Raw genomic sequence first — 19,417 nt, 5'->3', positions numbered from 1 at the left:
ACACTATATGAAAGTTCAAGCTAACAATAACAAAGACGCTCTAAAGGCTAAAATCTCCATCAGTCAGGTGCAAAGATTTGGCGATGGAATTCAAATTTTGTGCCTTAACAAAATAAACAAACGTCCACTGGATGTTCAAAGTTACTTTGCCATTCCTGCATTGTTTCTGCTATGATAAGTTCTTTTAACTCTTTTTTTTTTTTTTTTAGCATTACTCTTGTAAAAACCTAGAGTTAAATTGTATCTGCATTGCCTCAGAGGACTGTAAACAATTCAGTGTTATTGATAGTGTTGTTAAAAAGGGGAAGGAAATATAGCCAGGGCCATATTTAGTTTGGGTAAGAAACATGTGACTCCATGACAACATAAGTGGCATCTGCTTTTCTCCCTCATTATGCACATTGTTGACATTCAAACTTCAAAGTGGACGTATTTGACAAAGGAAGTGTGTCAGTGCTGGATGTGAAGATGGCACACACTTTGCTCTGTGCAGTGGTGTTTCTCAGTGAGTACCTTTTTTTTTTTTTTTGTGGCATTCAGAGTACATTAAAGTATATCTTTACAGTTTTGTGTTTATTTCCAAGCTTGGTCCCTGCTTGCATCAATAGTGCTTTATTAATGCTAATTCACATTCAATAAAGGTTTGTTATTAACACTTTGCTGTTAAAACTTAAATGGAAACTTTGACTGTTACTGAATGCGTCTGTCAGTTTGATCATGCATAATGAGATATCAAATTTTATTACAGTGCTGAATACTCTCCTCCACTGTGGACGTGCTGAAGGTGATTACACAGTCTTCCTTGGTCTATTCATTTCCTCCAGATGAGTCTAAACTTAGTGCTTAGATCTTGAGATGACGTCATCTTTTGTGGCTCATTTCAGTCAGTGTCTGCAATATTTTGTCCATGTATGAACACAAAGAGGCATATGATTAATGCTTAGAAAGCATTACACAACACACAAACAGGCCACTAAGTCTAGATCTACTGTTGGGAAAAGGTGTTAACTGTAAATATTCTGTAAACATTGATGCATTGTAAAGTGACTTCTGCTGCATTTTTTAAAGCCAGTGTTGAATGAATTGTAATTTCAAAAGCACTCTTGTTGAGGTCATTGAAAGATAATGATTACATGTAGGCTACAACAGGGGTTCCCAAAGTGTGGGTCGGGACCCTCTGGGGGGTCGCGAGACACAAATGGGGGTCGTGAGATGTCTTCCAGAGAGTTTTTTTAAAGTTATCTAAACTGAGTACATTTTATACGAAAAAATATTGACAAAAATAGTAGCTAAACTTGAAATAAAACCTTGAAATAGAAAATGTAATGAGATTTCTGCCTTTCTTTTTGCCAGATGACTCCTAAGTTTAGGGTTAGTGAACAGTTACTTATCAAAAGCATCAGTAGCTGCAGGTTAATGCTCTTGCTTGTCTTCTTTTTTTAATTGTGTTTCTTACTGTGGCTTTATACCATACTTTATGAAAATTTTGTTCCACTTCATGGGACAGTTTGTGTTGGTATGACAATAAAAAAACTTGAATCCTTGAACCTTGGACTCACACAGCCACATGCTCATGTAGGTAGGCTAATTTTCTGCAGACCAGCTAAATGAAGCCACATTAAATCACTTTGAGGGACAGTCGGGGTCGCAAGTCTTTGGCACCTATATTTTGAGGGTCGTGTGCTGAAAAGTTTCAGAACCCCTGGGCTACAGAACCAGTCATATCTACTTCCTTTACAAAATTTTGGATTGTGTTTCAAAACAACCATTCCTTATTATATTAAGGTTTTATTATTAGGTACAATCTGTAGAAATGGGGAGATTATTCCTCTTTCCAAGCCCTACTCGGTTTCAGCAGATGGCCGTCTAATGAGTCTGGTCCTGCTGGAGGTTTCTGGCTGTTAAAGGAAGTTTGTCCTTGCCAGTGTTACTTGCTAAATGCTGCAAAGTGCTCTGCTCATGGTGGATTAAGATGAGATCAGGCAGTAAGATGTGACTGGTGCTGAACGATAACCACTCTCTTTTTTTTGTCTTCAAACCGGTGCATTTTGGTGGCCATCCACTGATTAGAAAAAAATGTACGTTACTATTTTGTCTGTTCTGTGCGACCTTGGAAATATGGTGGTGCAAGATGGCGACTTGGTGGAAGGGGACCAGCTTCTTATGTAGATATAAATGGCTCATTCAAAGCTAACAAAACAAAAATGTTTCTATTTTGAATCAATTCAAGTTGATTATACACATGACAGGGTAATGAAAACAACTTTTATTGGTGCTTCATTTAACACTAAACCAAATTTGCCTTTACAAATAAACACAACTCTTTGGAGAAAAGGTTTTTGCTGAAGTCTGTTATATATTAAACCAATCAAAACCAAGCAGTGTCACTTGATAAGAACTGGTTTTATTCTGTTATATCACTTTCCAACAGATAATCCCAGACCTGTTCTCACTGTGTCTCCCTCATGGCTGAGGCCTGGAGACTCAGTTACTCTGAACTGCAGTGTAAACGATCCAGATAAAGGATGGCTGTTCTACTGGTATAAGGCTGTTCCCAGAAGATCAAACAACTACAATCAAATGAACCTGTGTAGCAGCAGCAGCGGAACTGAACGTAACTCCTACATTGTTAATGGACAGACACACACAGCAGCTTACGTGTGTGGAGTTAAGAGAGATAATGCACAGAATCTTACTTGGTTCAGCAAACCTAAGTTTGTCTTGTCAAGAGGTAAGTATGTTTTCCTCAATCCACAATGAGACTGAATCAATATCAAGACTGTTGTTTCCACTGCACTGTTTTTATTCAGTCACGATCTCTCTGCAGGATTTGACTCCTAACTCATTCATATGTAATTTTTCTTTCTTAGATTCTCAGTCAACATCAGTCAAAGTGAGTCCTGACCGAGTGCAACACAATACCTCAGATTCTGTCACAGTCATCTGTGAGGGAAAATCTGATGAGTGGAGAGTGATGAGACTGACTGAGGCGGGACATCTGTCAAACTGTTCCAGCTGGGGGTCAATGAAAGGATCTACGTGCAGCATCAACAAACACACGAAAAAAACAGCAGTGTACTGGTGCGAGTCTGGATTGGGTCAATTCAGCAACGCAGTCAACATCACTTTTCAAAGTAATTGAATTTCCAAATTGCTCTTCTTCTACACGTCTTATGTTAAAGCTACATAAGTCTCCAAATGCTGAGACTTTATTTAAAATGGGGAGATAAAAGCTCTGCCATTTTCAGGAACTCAACCAGGATTTTTTAGATGGAGGGTGTCCTGATTCTTGTCCGGGTTAAGTGTTGGGGCTTCATGGGACACTCCGAACAGAGTTCTAGTAGAAATCTGTTTCTTAATAAGATTTGAAAAATTACCACTACTACTATCTTCACTTAGCAAGGACCACGCCACGCAAGGATATAAGTTTGAACATTTAATTAATTATTAGTGCGTAGTGGGGCCCAGCAGAAGGAGACTCAGGATGGGGGTTCCGTCTCAGCGTTATCCTGCCGAGCTGATCTTGACCCGGGTTGTACCTGGAAGTAGACAAGGGCATAGAAGAAGTGAGCACAAGTTGAGTAGAAGGGCATAACGAAAAAGGTTGAGTGGAGTAGAGAAAGGTGAGGGAGGGTGGGTTGAAGAATCACAGACAAACGGTTGAAGTAGGCTGGCTACATTTAAGTAGGCTTGTCAGGTGATTGAGGGTGTGGTTTAGGTGTGGTTCTGCTCCCGAATTTAAGTTAACACCTTAACTTAATTTAGTATTATGTTATGATTAATGTATTGTGGGCCCTTTTCTTTAGAACAAGCCTTAGAAAACTGCTACCATGCTGATGTCTTAGTATAGCTAGCTAACAAGTAAGCTAAAATGTCTTTTTACATAAATGTCGTCATTGACTATTGATGGCGTATCAGCTCTCCTTAAAGGGTTGTCCCGTTTTGCATCCCTTCATCTTTTGCAAGGACATTTCTGCATTTTGAACAACACAGTATAAAACTTACACTGTCAACTGAAAAAAGCATCTCAGTTCAGAACCTCAGCTCAGAACCTCAGCTCAACATGAACGTCATCACCCGGCCTTTCCACTGTTAAATGTCCTAGCATTTTACCTGCTGCAGTCACACACCAACTAACGTGGACTTCTCCCCAAAATGAAACCAGTGGATAGGCATGGAAACAATTTGAACAGAATCTGGGTTCAAAATTTGGCCACTTGGATTAGCAGCTCACCTTAACAGAATCAGGAAATGTGCATGTGTGAAAGAGGCTCATGATACCTACGACCTAACTTGTGACATACTTCAGTTAATTAAATCAATTAAATTAATCCTTAACTTCATGGGTGAACATTTATTCGTGTGGGGATGTCTGGTACATAATAGCACTGTGCGTTTTACATATATATATGAGATAAGTAACCTTTTTTAATTTTTTTTTTTTAGAAGTGTCTCAGTCTGAAAACTCTTCATTCCTCCTGCCATTGCTCAGCGGACTGTTTGGTGGACTCTTAACTATCATTCTCCTGCTGGGGTTGTGTTTCTACATAAAGTCAAAGAGTAAGACCCTTTTCTTTTCACTTTTGATGAATTACAAATTGATGATTCAAAATCAGCAATTGCTGATAGCTAGTTCAAATTAAACAATTGTCTCTATTTTTCTTCTTTTTTTTTTTTACAGAAACAAAGGTTGCCAGGTTGGTAAAGTCCTTTTCCCTCAAGTCTATACTGCTTTCTTAGAGCTTCTTTAAAACATTTCTTGTTGCTGTATTTTTAGGATCAAAAAGACTCAGAGAACCAATCAGGGCTCTGCTGAAGATGAAGTGATTAACCACAGCGGAACTCCCACTGATGTGCAATCCTCTTACCCGAATGGTTAGTCTTTAAAAAATACACAGGATAAGCTTCATGAGTCACTTTGTATTTAAGGCTTTATCATTTCAGACAATCACATAAATCAAAATAACCAAACCAAGCAAATTCTAAACTGTCAGATTTAAGACAATATTTCGTGACCGTCTCCTGTTTTTTTTCCTTGTGTACATCTCAGATGCTGATGAACTGAATGAAGTCACGTACTCTATGATTGAGTTTAAAAACATAAGAAGCAAAGGTTAGTACTTTAAAAGAGTACTGAGATATTTTTCAGGCCATCAATGGCTGCATCCTAATGCTGATACCATAGAAGAAAATATATCAGTACAATGTGGAGATTCTTTCTGTAAAATTTTAATTCAATTAATACTTGAAAATATCATTATAAGATGAAAAACGCCAGGTTAAATCAATAAAATGAATTGGCATTGGCATTGTCTTGCTGAAATATGCAAGGTTTATCCTGAAAAGGGCATGGTCTGGAGGGCAGCATATCTTACTCCAAAACCTGTATGTATCTTTCAGCATTAATGGTGCCTTCCCACATGTGTATGCTTCCTGTGCTATGGGCACTTATGCACACCCATATCATCAAAGATGCTTGCTTTTGAACTGTGTACAGATTACAACCTGGGTGGTCCCTCTCCTCTTTAGAACTTCAAAAGCAGCCTTCATGATTTCCAAAAGGAATGTCAAACTTTGATTTGTCCAGACCACAGGACAGTTTTCCACTCCGCCTCAGTCCATCTTAACTGGGCTCAGGACCAGAGAAGTCGCCAGTGTTTTTGTATCATTGTATCATACATGGTTTCCTCTTTGCATGGTACAGTAATACTGTAACCTGCATTTGTGGATGCAGCGACAAACTGTGTTTGAAGGCAACAGCTTTGAGAAGTGATTTTGAGCCCATGCAGTAATTTCCACTACAGTCATGTCTTTGTTAATGCAGATTATGTTATATTTACCCTCACCTAGATAATACATCTTTCAGGTAAAGATCTTGTACATCCAGCCTGGAGTGTTACTCATAAACTTATAATCTCTTCATTCATAGGGAAGTCATTTCCAGCAGAATCCGATGATACTGTTTATTCTCAAGTCAAACCAGGAACACTTACTGGTAAGAATCCAGCCTCACAATGTGCATCTGTTTAATACATACTACATTTCAACTAACCTTTTATCTCTCCTCTTTCTGTTTTTATTCCAGGTCTATAAAGAAAAGTGTATTATGTAATGTAGAAATGTGATACTGCTGTGTGTTCAGTTTTTAGCTGGAGCTATTAGATACTTGGAAAAGTTGATCCTTTATTATCATATGCAGCAATAAACTGTCTTTAACATCAAGCTGTGAGTGAATGCTTTTTAAAAAACTTTGTCATTTTGGGGTTACATGAAAAGAAAATCCAGAAATGTTTAAGAAACCTAAAAATGTATAATTAAAGAAATAAAGACCCATGGGTGAAGTTTTCAAATCTAACACTAATTCAATACAATGCACTAGTGGTAAACAGGTCTCTTATTTACTAGTCTTGACAGTATACTGTATGCATAGGGATACTGTACCAGGAAATCCTCTCAGATTTTCATCAAACTGAAGCTTAAAAATGCTCTTACCTATAACGCATTTTTTCTTATATTAGAATATGTGGGGGTTTTTGTTATTCAAAGTTCTTTGATTTCTAATAACTTTCTTCATTTCCTGTTTTTTTTGTGTGGAAATATTTCCTCATTCTGTGTATACTGACACAGAACAGATTGGAATCAACCTTCTTCTTTTGACTTCAAAGAAAAATAAAAAAGGGTTAGTTCAAAGTCAGCATTATTTCAAAATGACAACGAGACACTTTAGTCTACTAGATAAAATTATTTGAGAATACCAACTGAAATGACTATGGACATATTCACAACTGCTCTATAAACCCCAAGCACCAACTTATTCAGTCTAAAGTTCTTCACAGGTTACATTACTTTTGCACCAAACTACACTTTTTTTATCCCTCTGTCTCACCAACTTGCCCAAAATGTAAGCCAGCTGAGGGGAACTCTGGGTCATCTTTTCTGGCTCTGTCCCAAATTAGATCAGTTCTGGTCTGATATTTTCAAGTATTTTTCTGACATGTATAACTGTGACATCTCCCCTGACCCTTGCACATCGATCTTCGGTAGTACTCGACATCTTTCCACTCTTACCCACTTATATCGGTAAACGATACAATATGGTATGGTTATTGCAAAAAGAAATATTTTAACTCATTTGAAAAATAGGGATGTCCCTTCTTTTAAGACCTGGCCAGCAGAAATTACCAATCTGTTACATATGGAAAAAATCCTTTGACATGATGTGGCAACCATTTCTGTCCTACCTATTGCGACTGATCTCAGATCGTTATATTTGTACATGTGTTAGTTTATGTGATGTATCTAAACTTCATTAGAAATTAATATAGATGTATCCTGTTAGAGTAGGTTTTCCTTTGTCTATGTGTTTATTTTTTATTTATTCATGTAGGTCTGTTAGTGTGTTATGTGTACTTGTTTCCGTTTGCCCACCTCTGTTATTTTTTCTGTATTTGTGTTACATGTTAATACATTGAAAATCTATGAATAAAGTATTAAAAAAAATTACTATGGACTAACAAATAATGGATACAAACTATTCACTCTAACAATGTAGAATACTTTTTTTTTTACTGTTGTATCTTTTTCAAATCTAAATAAAATATTTAATGTCTGAAATACGTATCATTAAAAAGGGAATACAAATAGCCAACTAGTTGAAGCTCCTATGAGGAACTTTTGGGTTGAGTTAAATTTTGGCATCCCTTGTGGACAAAGTAGCCTTTCCTGATTTTGTCCTATACACTTTAAATCAGTGTTTCTTTACAACACATCTCATCCTCATCCCTCCCTGTATTTAACAGAAAAATGTGTCATTCAACATAATTTTTTGACATAACGTGTGAAAAATGTTTCACCAGCTTGCAGTTAAATGCTTAGTCTGACACCTACCTCCTGCCATTTTTTTTACATTACGCAGAAATAGCCACTCCTTTATCAATGGTCTGGTTCAATTTTTAAATGTCATCAAGGGGCATCAATATATGTTCAGTCTGTTTAATGACCAGCCAAAAACTCCTCACAGGAGCTTTAAGTTTGAGTTAGTTTTTTTCCAAATTATTTTTATTAAGTTTTGAACATTTTAACAGACAATGTCAAGCTGCTCAAGTTGCCCCCCCCCCAAGTTTGTGTTTTAAATTAAAAAAAACAACTGAAACTTTTTGAGTCACTTCAAAAACTACAGAGACAGTAGTGTCAAAACGGTGCCCAACCATCTTCAGACATTTTCTCTGAAAAGGGGAAGGAAGTAGAAGAGATTCTCAAATACTGCAACCCACCGAGCAAAAAGTGTAATGGTGGTAGATTTAGTTTTTGTCTCTCTGAGGTGACGTTGCGTTGTGATTTGATTTCCTAGAGGCAGACTGGCAGAGTGTGAAAACTGGACGTGAGGATGGGACTCACTTCGCACTGGATATTGGGTTTTTTCTGTAAGTAAATCAGAAGCTTCTACTATTTAAAGTTTTTTTCTAAATTTGGTATTTTATTCAGTGAGTGTGTTTAATGCATCTAATCTGCATGACTGATGCCGAACACTGTAGGCAGAAATGTGGCACATGTCCTGACTTATTTTTGTTGTTTTGGAAACTGTATCAAAAAGGTTAAATAATAACCTGTATTTATTATATTTATCTCATTAATTCACATTTTATATGAGTTGTTTTATTTAAACAATGTCTGTCAATCTGAGATCTAATGCAGTATCTATCTTTATTTAGGGACGGTTTCCTCCATAAAGTATGGACATGGTGAAGGTGATTACACAACTTTTATTTCTGTTTTTCTGTTTATTTAGAGCCGTTCCCATCACTGTCACTCTGACTCATTTCCTTTTTCTCTGAAAGTGTTGAAGCTAAGTTATTTGCACATCTGTGTGCCAAGCAGTCATTTTTCTCAACCCTATCTTTGGGGATGTATGTTTGATTTTAAGTGAGGAAGTAAGAACAGATTCAAACAAGCTGATCATATGTATTTATTGTGAAATCATATATTTGCTAAATGAGGAAAGAAAACAAATGACCTATTTCTGGCTCCTTATGTGTGTTACAACTATTATATCTAACTATGGACGCAATAGTTGTTGGAGGCGCATTGGTGGTCAGAGGGACATTTAGTCAAGTCAAGTCAACTTTATTTATATAGCACATTAAAAAACAACCACAGTTGGCCAAAGTGCTGTTCAAGCTTAAAAAATACAATCAATAAAAACAAATAGTAATTAAAAAAGAACAGATGTTAAAACACAATAGATAACACAAGAAAAAAGCCACAATAAGTAAACAACAAAAATAAAATGTAGGATGTCTTGCTCAATAGGTATTAAAAGCCAGTGCGAAGAGATGCGTTTTAAGTAGAGATTTAAAATACTCAAGTGTCTGAGCATGCCTTAAATCAGGAGGCAGACTGTTCCACAGTGTGGGAGCAGCCACCACAAAGGCTCAGTCACCTCAAGTTTTGAGCCTCGTTCTTGGGACATCTAAAACCACCTGGTACGTTGACCTTAGTGCTCTGGCATGTAGGTGCAAACACTCACACAGATAAGGTGGCACCAGCCCATTTAGGCTTTTAAAAACCAACAACAGTCTTAAACTGGATCCTGAAACTGACAGGAAGCCAGTGAAGAGAAGCCAGTACAGGCGTCATGTGATCACGTCGTCTCTTCCCAGTCAGCAGGCGTGCAGCAGCCTTCTTTTACATATAGATTTAATCATACAAGTTTCAAAAGCAGGAAACAATTGGGCCCCATGTGTTTTGTTGTAAATAATTTTCTTCACATTTCTTCCATTAAAAAAATCCTGAGTCACACCTCCAAACAAGTTTTAAAAAATGACACATTTAGTCTCTTAATGTATGAATCTATTTATCTGAGAGAGGGACTTCGGCTACTTCTCTAACTGTGTCAGGGCGAAGCATCTTATTTACAATAGCTTTTGCAGGTAGTATCAGAATTTTGTGCTTTTTTGTCACCCAGTGGGTTGGGAGCGCAGGTCAGTAAATGGACGAGGACTGAATTATTCCCCCAGTCACTACACTGTAGGCACAGACGCACTCCATGGCAAATTATTCGCAGTATATGAATAATACTTTTTTGGACTAATTAAGTGAAATTTGATAATGTCCCACGGCACACCTGACGATCTGTCATGGCACACTAGTGTGCCACGGCACAGTGGTTGAAAATCACTGGATTAAACAGTCAATATTTATATAGCACCAGTTCATAGCCAATGTTTTCAGACTATTTCAGAAGAAATGAAAGATGGGTAAAGTCAGAGAACAAAGGTAAAAAAAACCCAATAACAGCAGCTCAAACAGACTCCAGGTCCACAGCAGGCCGTCTGCAGCTATGATCTTGAGGAGCCTACGAGACAAGGGAGTTCAAGAACTCCCAGGAAGACCTGTAGTTAGTTACTTCAATGGGACATGAAGATTTATAGTTTGTGACATGCAGAGAAAGAGGGAGAGCAGCAACCAGGGACGAGCGGTACATAAGTAAAAATAGGGGCTGAATTGGGGCCGTCGCCTATGGGGCCAGTTTCTTGGGAAGGAGGCGGTCTACATAATCATGTAAAGGCCTCCAGTGGGTCTAAAATTTATCCGATGAGCCCCTGATCGTGAATTTTATCTTTTCCAATTTTAGCAGAATTAAAACATCTTTAGCCAAACTCTAAATAAGGGTGGTTGAGAAGACTTCCAAAGCAAGAGGATTATTTTCCGGGCATCCAGGGACACAAAGGCTATCACATTGTTTTGTGATTCTGTAGTTGCCAAATCAAGCAAGGCTCTGCCAAAGATGGCTATATGAGGGGGGTCCCAGGATGTCAGAAATTGCTAAACAGAAAGCTTTCCGTTTGAAATAACTTTTAAAACAATTAATCTCACATCTTTGTATGATTAAGTAGCAGCACAACAGGTGAATGTCACCTTGAGAGCTGACAGCACAACCATACCAGTGGGAGGACAAGTGGCGCTGACCTGCTCCGTGGATTACTTCTCCTCTGGATGGAGGTACAAATGGTTTAGAAGAGAAAATGGTTCTTCTGTGGAAATACCCGTGAGGAATCGCAGACTTAGCTTTAACCCAACTATCAGTGTCACAAAAGGAGGGGACTACTGGTGCAAAGCAGATAGAATGCTCTCGTCAGCCTTCACAGAGGACAGCGATTTTGTCACCATTCACCAACTAGGTGAGTGGTTTGTTTCAGAATAAAGAAAGGTGCCTTCAAAATTACAATTTCTGTCAACACACCACCTATCTTCTATTTTTATTCTTGTTCTTACTTGTTATTATTTTGTTGAGAACAGTTTCCAACAGGGCTGTTGTGACTCTGGAGCCCAACGGGACTCAGATATTCAGTGGTGAGACGAAAACTCTCAGATGTGAGATCCAGGGAGGTGACGGCATCGAATGGGAGTATGAATGGACGACAAGCACCTCTAACATACCACCAAGGTCCAATGAGTACAAGATTGGAAAAGTTGGTGCTTCCAATGATGGAGACTATTATTGTAAAGGTAGACATAAAGGAGACGTTCATTCATCAACACAGTGGAGTGAGGCAGTCACACTGACATTTTGTGAGTACCCGTCTGTGTCAGTAAAACATCTTGGTGTTCAATCAATCAATCAATCAATCAATCAATCAATCAATCAATCAATCAATCAATCAATCAATCAATCAATCAATCAATCAATCAAGCTTTATTTATATAGCACCTTTCATACAAGTCAAATGCAACCCAAAGTGCTTTACAGCGATTGAAAACAAGAAGCAGAAATAAAATAATGGTAAGACATGTTAGGGAATAGAAATGGATTTTAAAATAGAGACTAATGCACAAGTAATATTAAGAAAGTTAATAGTTAAAATAAATACATTTAAAAAGGGGTAAGGATAAGAGTTGAAAATAAAATTAGATAAATTAAAATAAATAAATGAATAAATAAAAACAAAATAAGATAAACAGTTAAAATTAGTAAAATAATAAAGCAACATTTAAATCAATGCAACAGTAAAAAGTAAGTAATAAAATAGTTGAACTCTAAATAAAAGCCAGACTGAACAAATGAAGAGTTCATTTGCAAAAACAGATAACTCCGTTTTTATACATTTTTCAAAAACCATATTTATTTTTGATATAGATTCCTAATAAAGTTACATTTTCAAGATACCTCTGATTAGTAATGTCATTTTGACTTAGTCAAAGCCACCCAACCTCAGTTCATTGAATACCAAAAGCTAGTAATATAAAAAACGTGTTTTTTTAAACATTTTTTAAGTTTTCCAAAAGTGAGTTAACTGTTTTTGCAAATGAACTCTTCAAATACATTTTTAGTTTACGTTTAAAATTGTTGCTGTTGATTCCAGCAGGGAACCTTTGTTTAGCCCCTTTCATTGTTACTGTTCTTTTTCAAGTATCTAGCATTCCGCATAAAAAGATGTACAAGGGATAATATACAGTGAGCATGTTGTTATAGCAGATAGAAACCTTAAGCAAGTCTTTTTTGACTGGGGTGCTGGCTTTTGAAGGGGTGGCCAGGTAGGGTAAATATTAGGGACCCAAACCTAGGAGAGTTTTCTCCTCTAATCACATCTACTTCTTATATTAAATAATTAAGTTATATTCTTCTTTCATTTTTTACTCCTCAAGGTAACTCAACAAAGTAGCATAATTGAAATCTGCTGAACACAAGTCTTTTAGGACTGTGTTGTCAAATTGATGAAGATGTTTTCTTAATTTGCTTGTGTTTTGTCTTTTTGCATGTGTTTTCTTAAGTTGCAGTGCTGTGAGCTCTCACGGCCACTGTAATAAAGGGGTTGAATACTGTACTAAATTGAAAAATATTCAATAATTAATTGGTTTTTTTTGTTTTTTACCTGACCAGTCCCAAACAAGGCTGTTGCGACCATACAACCCAAGTGGACTAAAATCTATAAAGGAGAGCTGATTATCTTCACGTGTGAGATCGAGGATGAAGGAAACACTGACTGGGTGTATGAGTTGAAAACCAGCAGCTCCTATATTCCCCAAATACAACTTCAGATCTTGACTACTGCAGGTCCACTTCACACTGGAGACTACTCTTGTGTCGGCATAAAAGCTAGTGACCGTTTAACCATGACGGCATGGAGTGAGTCCATCCCTTTGAGGGTATATGACTGTAAGTGACATTCGCAGTAAATATGTCAGATAAACAGAAAATCATTACAAGTTCTCCTCTATGTGTCATGACACTCATTCTGTGTCTCTCATTCAGATATACCCAAGCCCACTCTGGCTGTGTCTCCGTCTTGGCTGAGTCCTGGAGATTCAGTAACTCTCAGCTGTGAAGTTGAACATCCATCTGCAGGATGGAGGTTCTTCTGGTATAAAGCTGTTCCAAAACTATCTGATAAGTCCTACAGCTATGAGCTCCTGCCTGGTAGCAGCAATGGGTCTGCACTTCATTTCCATGTCGTTCACGGACAGACACACACAGCTGGATACGTGTGTAGAGCTGGAAGAGGGGACGAGATATATTTCACGCGGTACAGTGATCCAAAGTTTGTCTGGTCTGGAGGTCAGTTTGTCTACTTGTTTACATTCATTTTTGTTGTGACTTCAGTCAGATGTTTCGATTGCGTTCAATCATGAGCTTTTCACTCCTTGAAAATTGAAAGGAGTTATCACAGGATTATAGGGCGATGTTCCCTCAGCCACAACGGTCTTAGCAGATGTGTGTCTAACATGAGTCTGGTCCTGCTGGAGGTTTCTGCCTGTTAAAGGAAGTTTGTCCTTGCTGCTGTTACTTGCTAAATACTGCAAAGTGGTGGATTAAGATGAGATAAGACTAAGTATTACCCTGTTTTAGTGTTGGGTCTTAGTTAATAATATAACATAGAGTACGGTCTAGACCTGCTATGTCTGTAAAAGCATCACAAGATAACGTTTGTTGTGATTTTTGGGGCGATACAAAGGAAGATTGATTTATTGTTTAGTGGAATTTATAGATGCACATGCAGCAAGTTAGGAATCAGCATAGGTGTAGAGAGTTGAGTGCACACCCATTTCAGGTACAAATATATACACAGGATTTACACAAATAAATAAACATTCTTTTCTCATTAAACTGTCTTGTTTAAAATAGTTGAAACTTGGAGCGCTGGTGGCCTAGAGGTCTAAGCGCCCCACGTACAGAGGCTACAGTCCTCGTCGCAGGGGTTGCTGGTTCGATTCCCGGCCGGTTGACCATTTCTCGCATGTCATCCCCCACTCTCTACTCCCCACATTTCCTGTCTCTCTTCAGCTGTCCTATCAAATAAAGGCAAAAAGCCCTAAAATATAGCTTTAAAAATAAAAATAGTTGAAGCTCAGTAAACAGCTGTGAAAGTTACTAAATCTGCAGCTAAAAAGTTAGAATAACGTGAAAAAGTTCTTTTTTGAAAATTCAATGTAAAGAGGTAAACTTTTATGTATTCTTGTATTCATTTTATATAAAAGTGCAATATTTTTAACTCTTTTTTGTTGTCAAATGGCTCGTGAAAATTAGAAACACTATCTCAAATTATTAGAAAATGGTTAAAGGCACATTCCTTAGATGTTGACTGACATATGAGCATGCAAAACATTCACAATATGAAAGAGTTAAAAATCACACTATTAATGTGGCGTCTCTAGTCCCATTATATCAATATTTTCTTTCCTCTCATCACTCTTTTTTTTCCCCCCTCCAGACACTCATTCAGCGTCTCTCACAGTGAGTTCTGACAGAGTGCAACACTTCACCACGGACTCTGTCACACTGAGCTGTAAGGGAAGCTCTGACACCTGGAGAGTGAAGGCAGCCAATGACAAGAACTTTTGGTCAGACAATTCGGACTGCGGGACAATGACCGGAGCAACATGCCAAGTTTCAGGAGTACAGGAGGCTCACACGGTGTACTGGTGTGAGTCTGGATCAGGAGAGTTCAGCAATGCAGTCAACATCTCTGCTGACAGTATGTTTCATTTAAATCATTTTAAAAATCTTGCTGATTGTGGCAGTCAACATCCCGTGTGTTTTATATAGTTTAGCTCTGTAATTAAAATTGTATCATTTTCTATTTCACAGAAAAAAATATGATCCTGATAAGTCCCGTTCATCCTGTCACCGAGGGAGATTCTTTCACTCTAGGCTGCAAGTTGAAGAACGGAACATTTAATTGCACCGTGTTTTTCTTTCTAAATGACGAAATCATCGGGAGTGGTACTGCAGGGACGCTGAAAATCTCTGCAGCGTCTAAGTCAGACGAAGGCCTGTACAAATGTAAATGTGGGAAGAAACAGTCACCACAGAGTTGGGTGGCAATAAAATGTAAGTATGATAAAAACGTTTCATTTTTTATACTTTTTGTTTTCCTGAATTTGTCTTGTTATAGCATTTAATTCCACTTCATGAGTAAAAATTCAGTTTATTTTATTTGCCTCTGATTTCAAATGATCAAAAATGTATCATGAAATACAACACGTGATTGGGAGTGTTGGATATTTAAATCAATACAAATTAAATTAAGTAAACAACAACCACCATTGGTTGGACCCACCCACTTTATCCACAGCCAATGAGCCATAATCAGACACTGGGTGGCAAAAACACCCAAAGTATCATATAGGGCTACTGTACTGCAAAAACAATATTATTATAGACCATGCAGTTAAAATAATTTACTGGATTAATAACAGTTGGTGACGCTTTGACAAAGTCTTTTATCATAAATATGAAGTTTGAGGCAGATTGAAGACTGTCATGTTTGAGGGACAACTACTTCCTGTTTTATGGCAAGAAACTGAAAATTGGGCAAGTCACCATGGCACTCTGAGGTTTGTTCGAGGTTTGTTCATGAGGTCTTATTTTAACCCTAAAGATCTAGACCAATTTTTGGGGCGCCAGACTCTCCTGAATTTATTTTGAATATGCTGAATAAGACAAATGTGGTAAATGGAAAGCTGAGAGTGGGCCGCTGTAACTGAGTTTTTAAAGCTTGTTGATTGGATTAGCGGTTCAAAAGTTATCAAACATTTAAGAACAAGTAGCCGCCGGCGGCTGTCTAGGTCTTTGAGGGTTAATTGAAAACCAAGTTTTAAGTGGATCAGATAAACAGAGAGTTTGATTAGAAATTACCCAATTAATGGCAAAAAATACACCAGAGTTTAACATTCAATTGGAAACAGCAGACATTGTGTTGGGTTTACAACGTAGGTCCAAGAGGCTTTTTTGTAGGTTCGGGTATGAAGCATACACCTATCAAATTTGGTGAATGCAGGTTAAATATACTGTGGGGGGCGCTATTGAGCAAATTTGCCACACCCACACAAAAAACCCCAATTCAATTTCATATTGTCAATTTATGGGATGTGTACATAGAGTTTTCTGATGTACAGATATCATGTGCCAATCCAAAAGAAACTAATGCCTTGGTGCCGCTTCGTGTTCAGGCTCAATTCAAACCATACAGACCAAGTTCAGGATTTGTTGTGTATTGTACTGGCCAATCAGTCATTGACCCAGTACACAATAACAGTCAGGTAATGTGAGTCTGTAACATCCAGCCTCAGTTTTAGATGTAAGAATACTTAACTCAATGTCCCTCATTTGTAACAGCGCTGACTGAACTACTCATCTATTGAAATTTCATAGCTGCCTTTGGAGGATAACATATCCAATAATTCCCAAAGAGCTTCATGTTAAACATCCCAACTTGACCAAAGAAGTGAGATCCGTTAGCTTACTCATGTCTGTAATGTAAGAGCTCAGAGCTAAAACAAAGAAAGAAAAGAAACAGAGGTCATAAGTGATATTTATTGCTATGGATGAAACCAAGAAAAACATATTTGGTCAACAGTCTTATGAATGAAGTGGCAAGTAAGTGTTTGAGTGAAGCTGGTGAGCTTTTGGAGAAGAGGTTAGCTCAGATATGACCCCGTGACTTATGCCCACCGCAACTTTCTTTCAGCAACACCAGAATCCTTGTCTCTTGTTCCGGTTCTTACTGGGCTCTTTTTTGGAGTTGGAGTTATTGTTCTGGTACTTCTGCTGTGTTACTGCAAAAAAGTCAAAGGTGAGACTATGCAATTTATATTCTACATTTAAAATGTGATTGATCGGTACGACTATGCAGTGAGCATTGTGTAACAGAAGCATCTTGTTTCTTGCAGATCCACACTCTCACGGGTTGGTACATCTTCGACTCTCATTGTGAACATGCCATGTTTGAAGTCACATTCAAAGCATGTGTTCCCTCTTTCAGGATGCTCCAGAGTCTGAACGCCAATCGGGGCTCTGCTACAGATCAAATTACCAACCAGGATGAATATCAACATGTTTACTCTTCTCTTGCCCATGGTCAGCCATCCAGATTATAGTAAATGCTTTCAGGACTATTTAACAACAGATGTTTTGCACCAGAAAAATAAACTTCCTAACTTTAGGATTTGCTCTGGTGAAAATGATGCATAACCTGATAAACAGATAGGAAGTGAACAAACTTTTTATGCTTTATGCTTTTCTCTGCAGCAGTTTAGATATCATTGTTTTAAACCAAGTCAGTATCTTGTAATTCTGCTTGAATAAGTTCTTCTGAAGATCTAATTATTATTCCATGTGATGTTATTCTACTGCAGGTGATTTTTCTATCTATGAATCCATCGATCCAAACCGCACAGGGAATGGTACAGTATCATTTTTTTTTTCTCCACAACAAGCTATATGATATTACACATCATCACTGTCTGGCAGAAACCTTGTATCTCCAAAACCACTACTTTCCAGGAAATTAAAATATATATATATATGTTTGTTTTCACAAAACTAAACACAACATGAGATTCAACCACAAGCTTTTTAGAAAGCCTTCTGACACACATATCAGGAGCGTTGGTTAAATTAAAAAAAGGTAAAATATGGAGAAATAAGGTTTCTGCCCGGCAGCGACAATATGTTTCTGGAATTATAAAGAAATGAAGAAGAAAAATGTTTCCAAGAAGACTCTACATTTTTCAGGTGAGACGGTGTATGAAAACACTGCTGTTACTCTTCCTCCTACTGAGCTAAATCATCTCCAGATATACAGTGAGTATACAAAATATGAACCATGAAATTAATGCATAATAATTCATCTGATTTACTAAAATGGGAAAACTTAACCAGATTATCTTCACAGGTAAACTTGATGTTTCAACAGATGTCTCTGGGGATTATGTGAATCAAAACTCAGCAACAGGTACAAACATAGGCATACGGTTAACACCTATTTATTTGTATTTAATAACCTTTTTATGGGTAAATAAGAATTATGTACAGCTGTCTTTTCTACACTTAATTGAGCCATTTAATCAGAATCAGAATCAGCTTTATTCGCCAAGTATGCTTGAACACACAAGGAATTTGACTTTAGTTTAACATGATTTAAAAAGAAAATTTCAATTTACCTGCCACCTCAAAAAAATTGTACGACACTGAATTCATTACTAGCTGTTGTATGTAAACATACCGTAGATGGATGTAGTCCATTAGTTTCTAAATAGAGGTCAGGAAGCCCAAAGATGGCAGTTGTTTACCTTATACAGAAAATAATTGATAAAACTAAAAGCTGAGATTTCACTGAAAACAAAGTACAGCTTCTTCATAGCCGAAAATGTTAAAAATGGTAAATGATTATTTTCATTTTAATGAGTAATTATAATGATTTGTTGTGATTTTATTCCAGGTCTATGAAAAGAAGGGCATCATCAACAGAACAAGAGAGACTCAGCAATAAGAGAAACAGGTAGCACAACTCAGCCAACCAAATGCCACAATTATAAGATAGGAAAAAATCTCTCAATCCCAATTCTTAACCCTCCTGTTATGTTCATTTCTCTGGAACAGCAATAATGTTCCTGGGTGAATTTGACCTGGGGCATATTCAATTATCCAAAAGTGTCAGAACCCCAAAACAATCCTGATACACATTGATTTTAAATCAAATTTTTAACTCCATTACTAACCATTTAAATCAAGATTTAGTCCATTGGTGTTCTTTAATCCTCACAGATAATGGTTCAATGATCATAAAAAAATAATGTTAAAACTTTTTTTAATGTACATTGGAAAGCCCTAAATATAAACACACTAGTTTTACATGACATAGATTTTTGTTTATTTGAAATTTTTTTTTTTATGAAGTGATGTTGATAAATTAACACGACTCCTCTTCTGTCACATGCTGCCCAGATTTTTATGCTGGATTTTGCTGGTTTGGAAGACATATATTACCTTAAATAGACTTTAAAAAGGGTCAATTTGACCCGCAACATAACAGGAGGGTTAATGTCCATCAGAGAAATGTCCATCAGCTATTAACTCACGTGTATGACTGAATATAAAAGACCATATTTGGCTTATATGCCTGTAAAAGGGGAAATA

The 19,417-nt window shown here is 37.3% G+C and overlaps 1 protein-coding gene across 1 annotated transcript; it reads left to right on the top strand.

Moving 5' to 3' along the window:
- The first annotated feature begins 415 nt into the window (after nucleotides 1-415).
- LOC117807790 lies at nucleotides 416-18,745 on the top strand. Its single transcript, XM_034677193.1, has 24 exons — nucleotides 416-505; nucleotides 749-784; nucleotides 2,432-2,731; nucleotides 2,871-3,134; nucleotides 4,447-4,560; nucleotides 4,682-4,697; nucleotides 4,778-4,875; nucleotides 5,051-5,113; nucleotides 5,930-5,995; nucleotides 8,370-8,423; nucleotides 8,712-8,747; nucleotides 10,896-11,180; nucleotides 11,299-11,571; nucleotides 12,881-13,156; nucleotides 13,253-13,555; nucleotides 14,709-14,972; nucleotides 15,086-15,328; nucleotides 16,968-17,072; nucleotides 17,170-17,185; nucleotides 17,262-17,356; nucleotides 17,635-17,682; nucleotides 18,014-18,082; nucleotides 18,174-18,233; nucleotides 18,720-18,745. The coding sequence occupies exons 1-24, from the start codon at nucleotides 469-471 to the stop codon at nucleotides 18,725-18,727; spliced, it is 3,129 nt and encodes a 1,042-aa protein (XP_034533084.1). The 5' UTR covers nucleotides 416-468; the 3' UTR covers nucleotides 18,728-18,745.
- The last annotated feature ends 672 nt before the right edge of the window (nucleotides 18,746-19,417 follow it).

The sequence above is a fragment of the Notolabrus celidotus genome, chromosome 23 (assembly GCF_009762535.1).
Source record: "Notolabrus celidotus isolate fNotCel1 chromosome 23, fNotCel1.pri, whole genome shotgun sequence".
In the NCBI taxonomy this organism is placed as follows: domain Eukaryota; kingdom Metazoa; phylum Chordata; class Actinopteri; order Labriformes; family Labridae; genus Notolabrus; species Notolabrus celidotus.
Note: the sequence above shows the minus strand (reverse complement) of the source record. Positions and strands in the feature narration are given on the sequence as shown.

Coding starts and splice junctions, on each gene's coding strand:
- LOC117807790 (XM_034677193.1), top strand. CDS start 469: ATGGCACACACTTTGCTCTGTGCAGTGGTGTTTCTCA. Junction 4,876..5,050: donor GCAATCCTCTTACCCGAATG/GTTAGTCTTTAA, acceptor TGTACATCTCAG/ATGCTGATGAACTGAATGAA. Junction 11,572..12,880: donor GGCAGTCACACTGACATTTT/GTGAGTACCCGT, acceptor TTACCTGACCAG/TCCCAAACAAGGCTGTTGCG.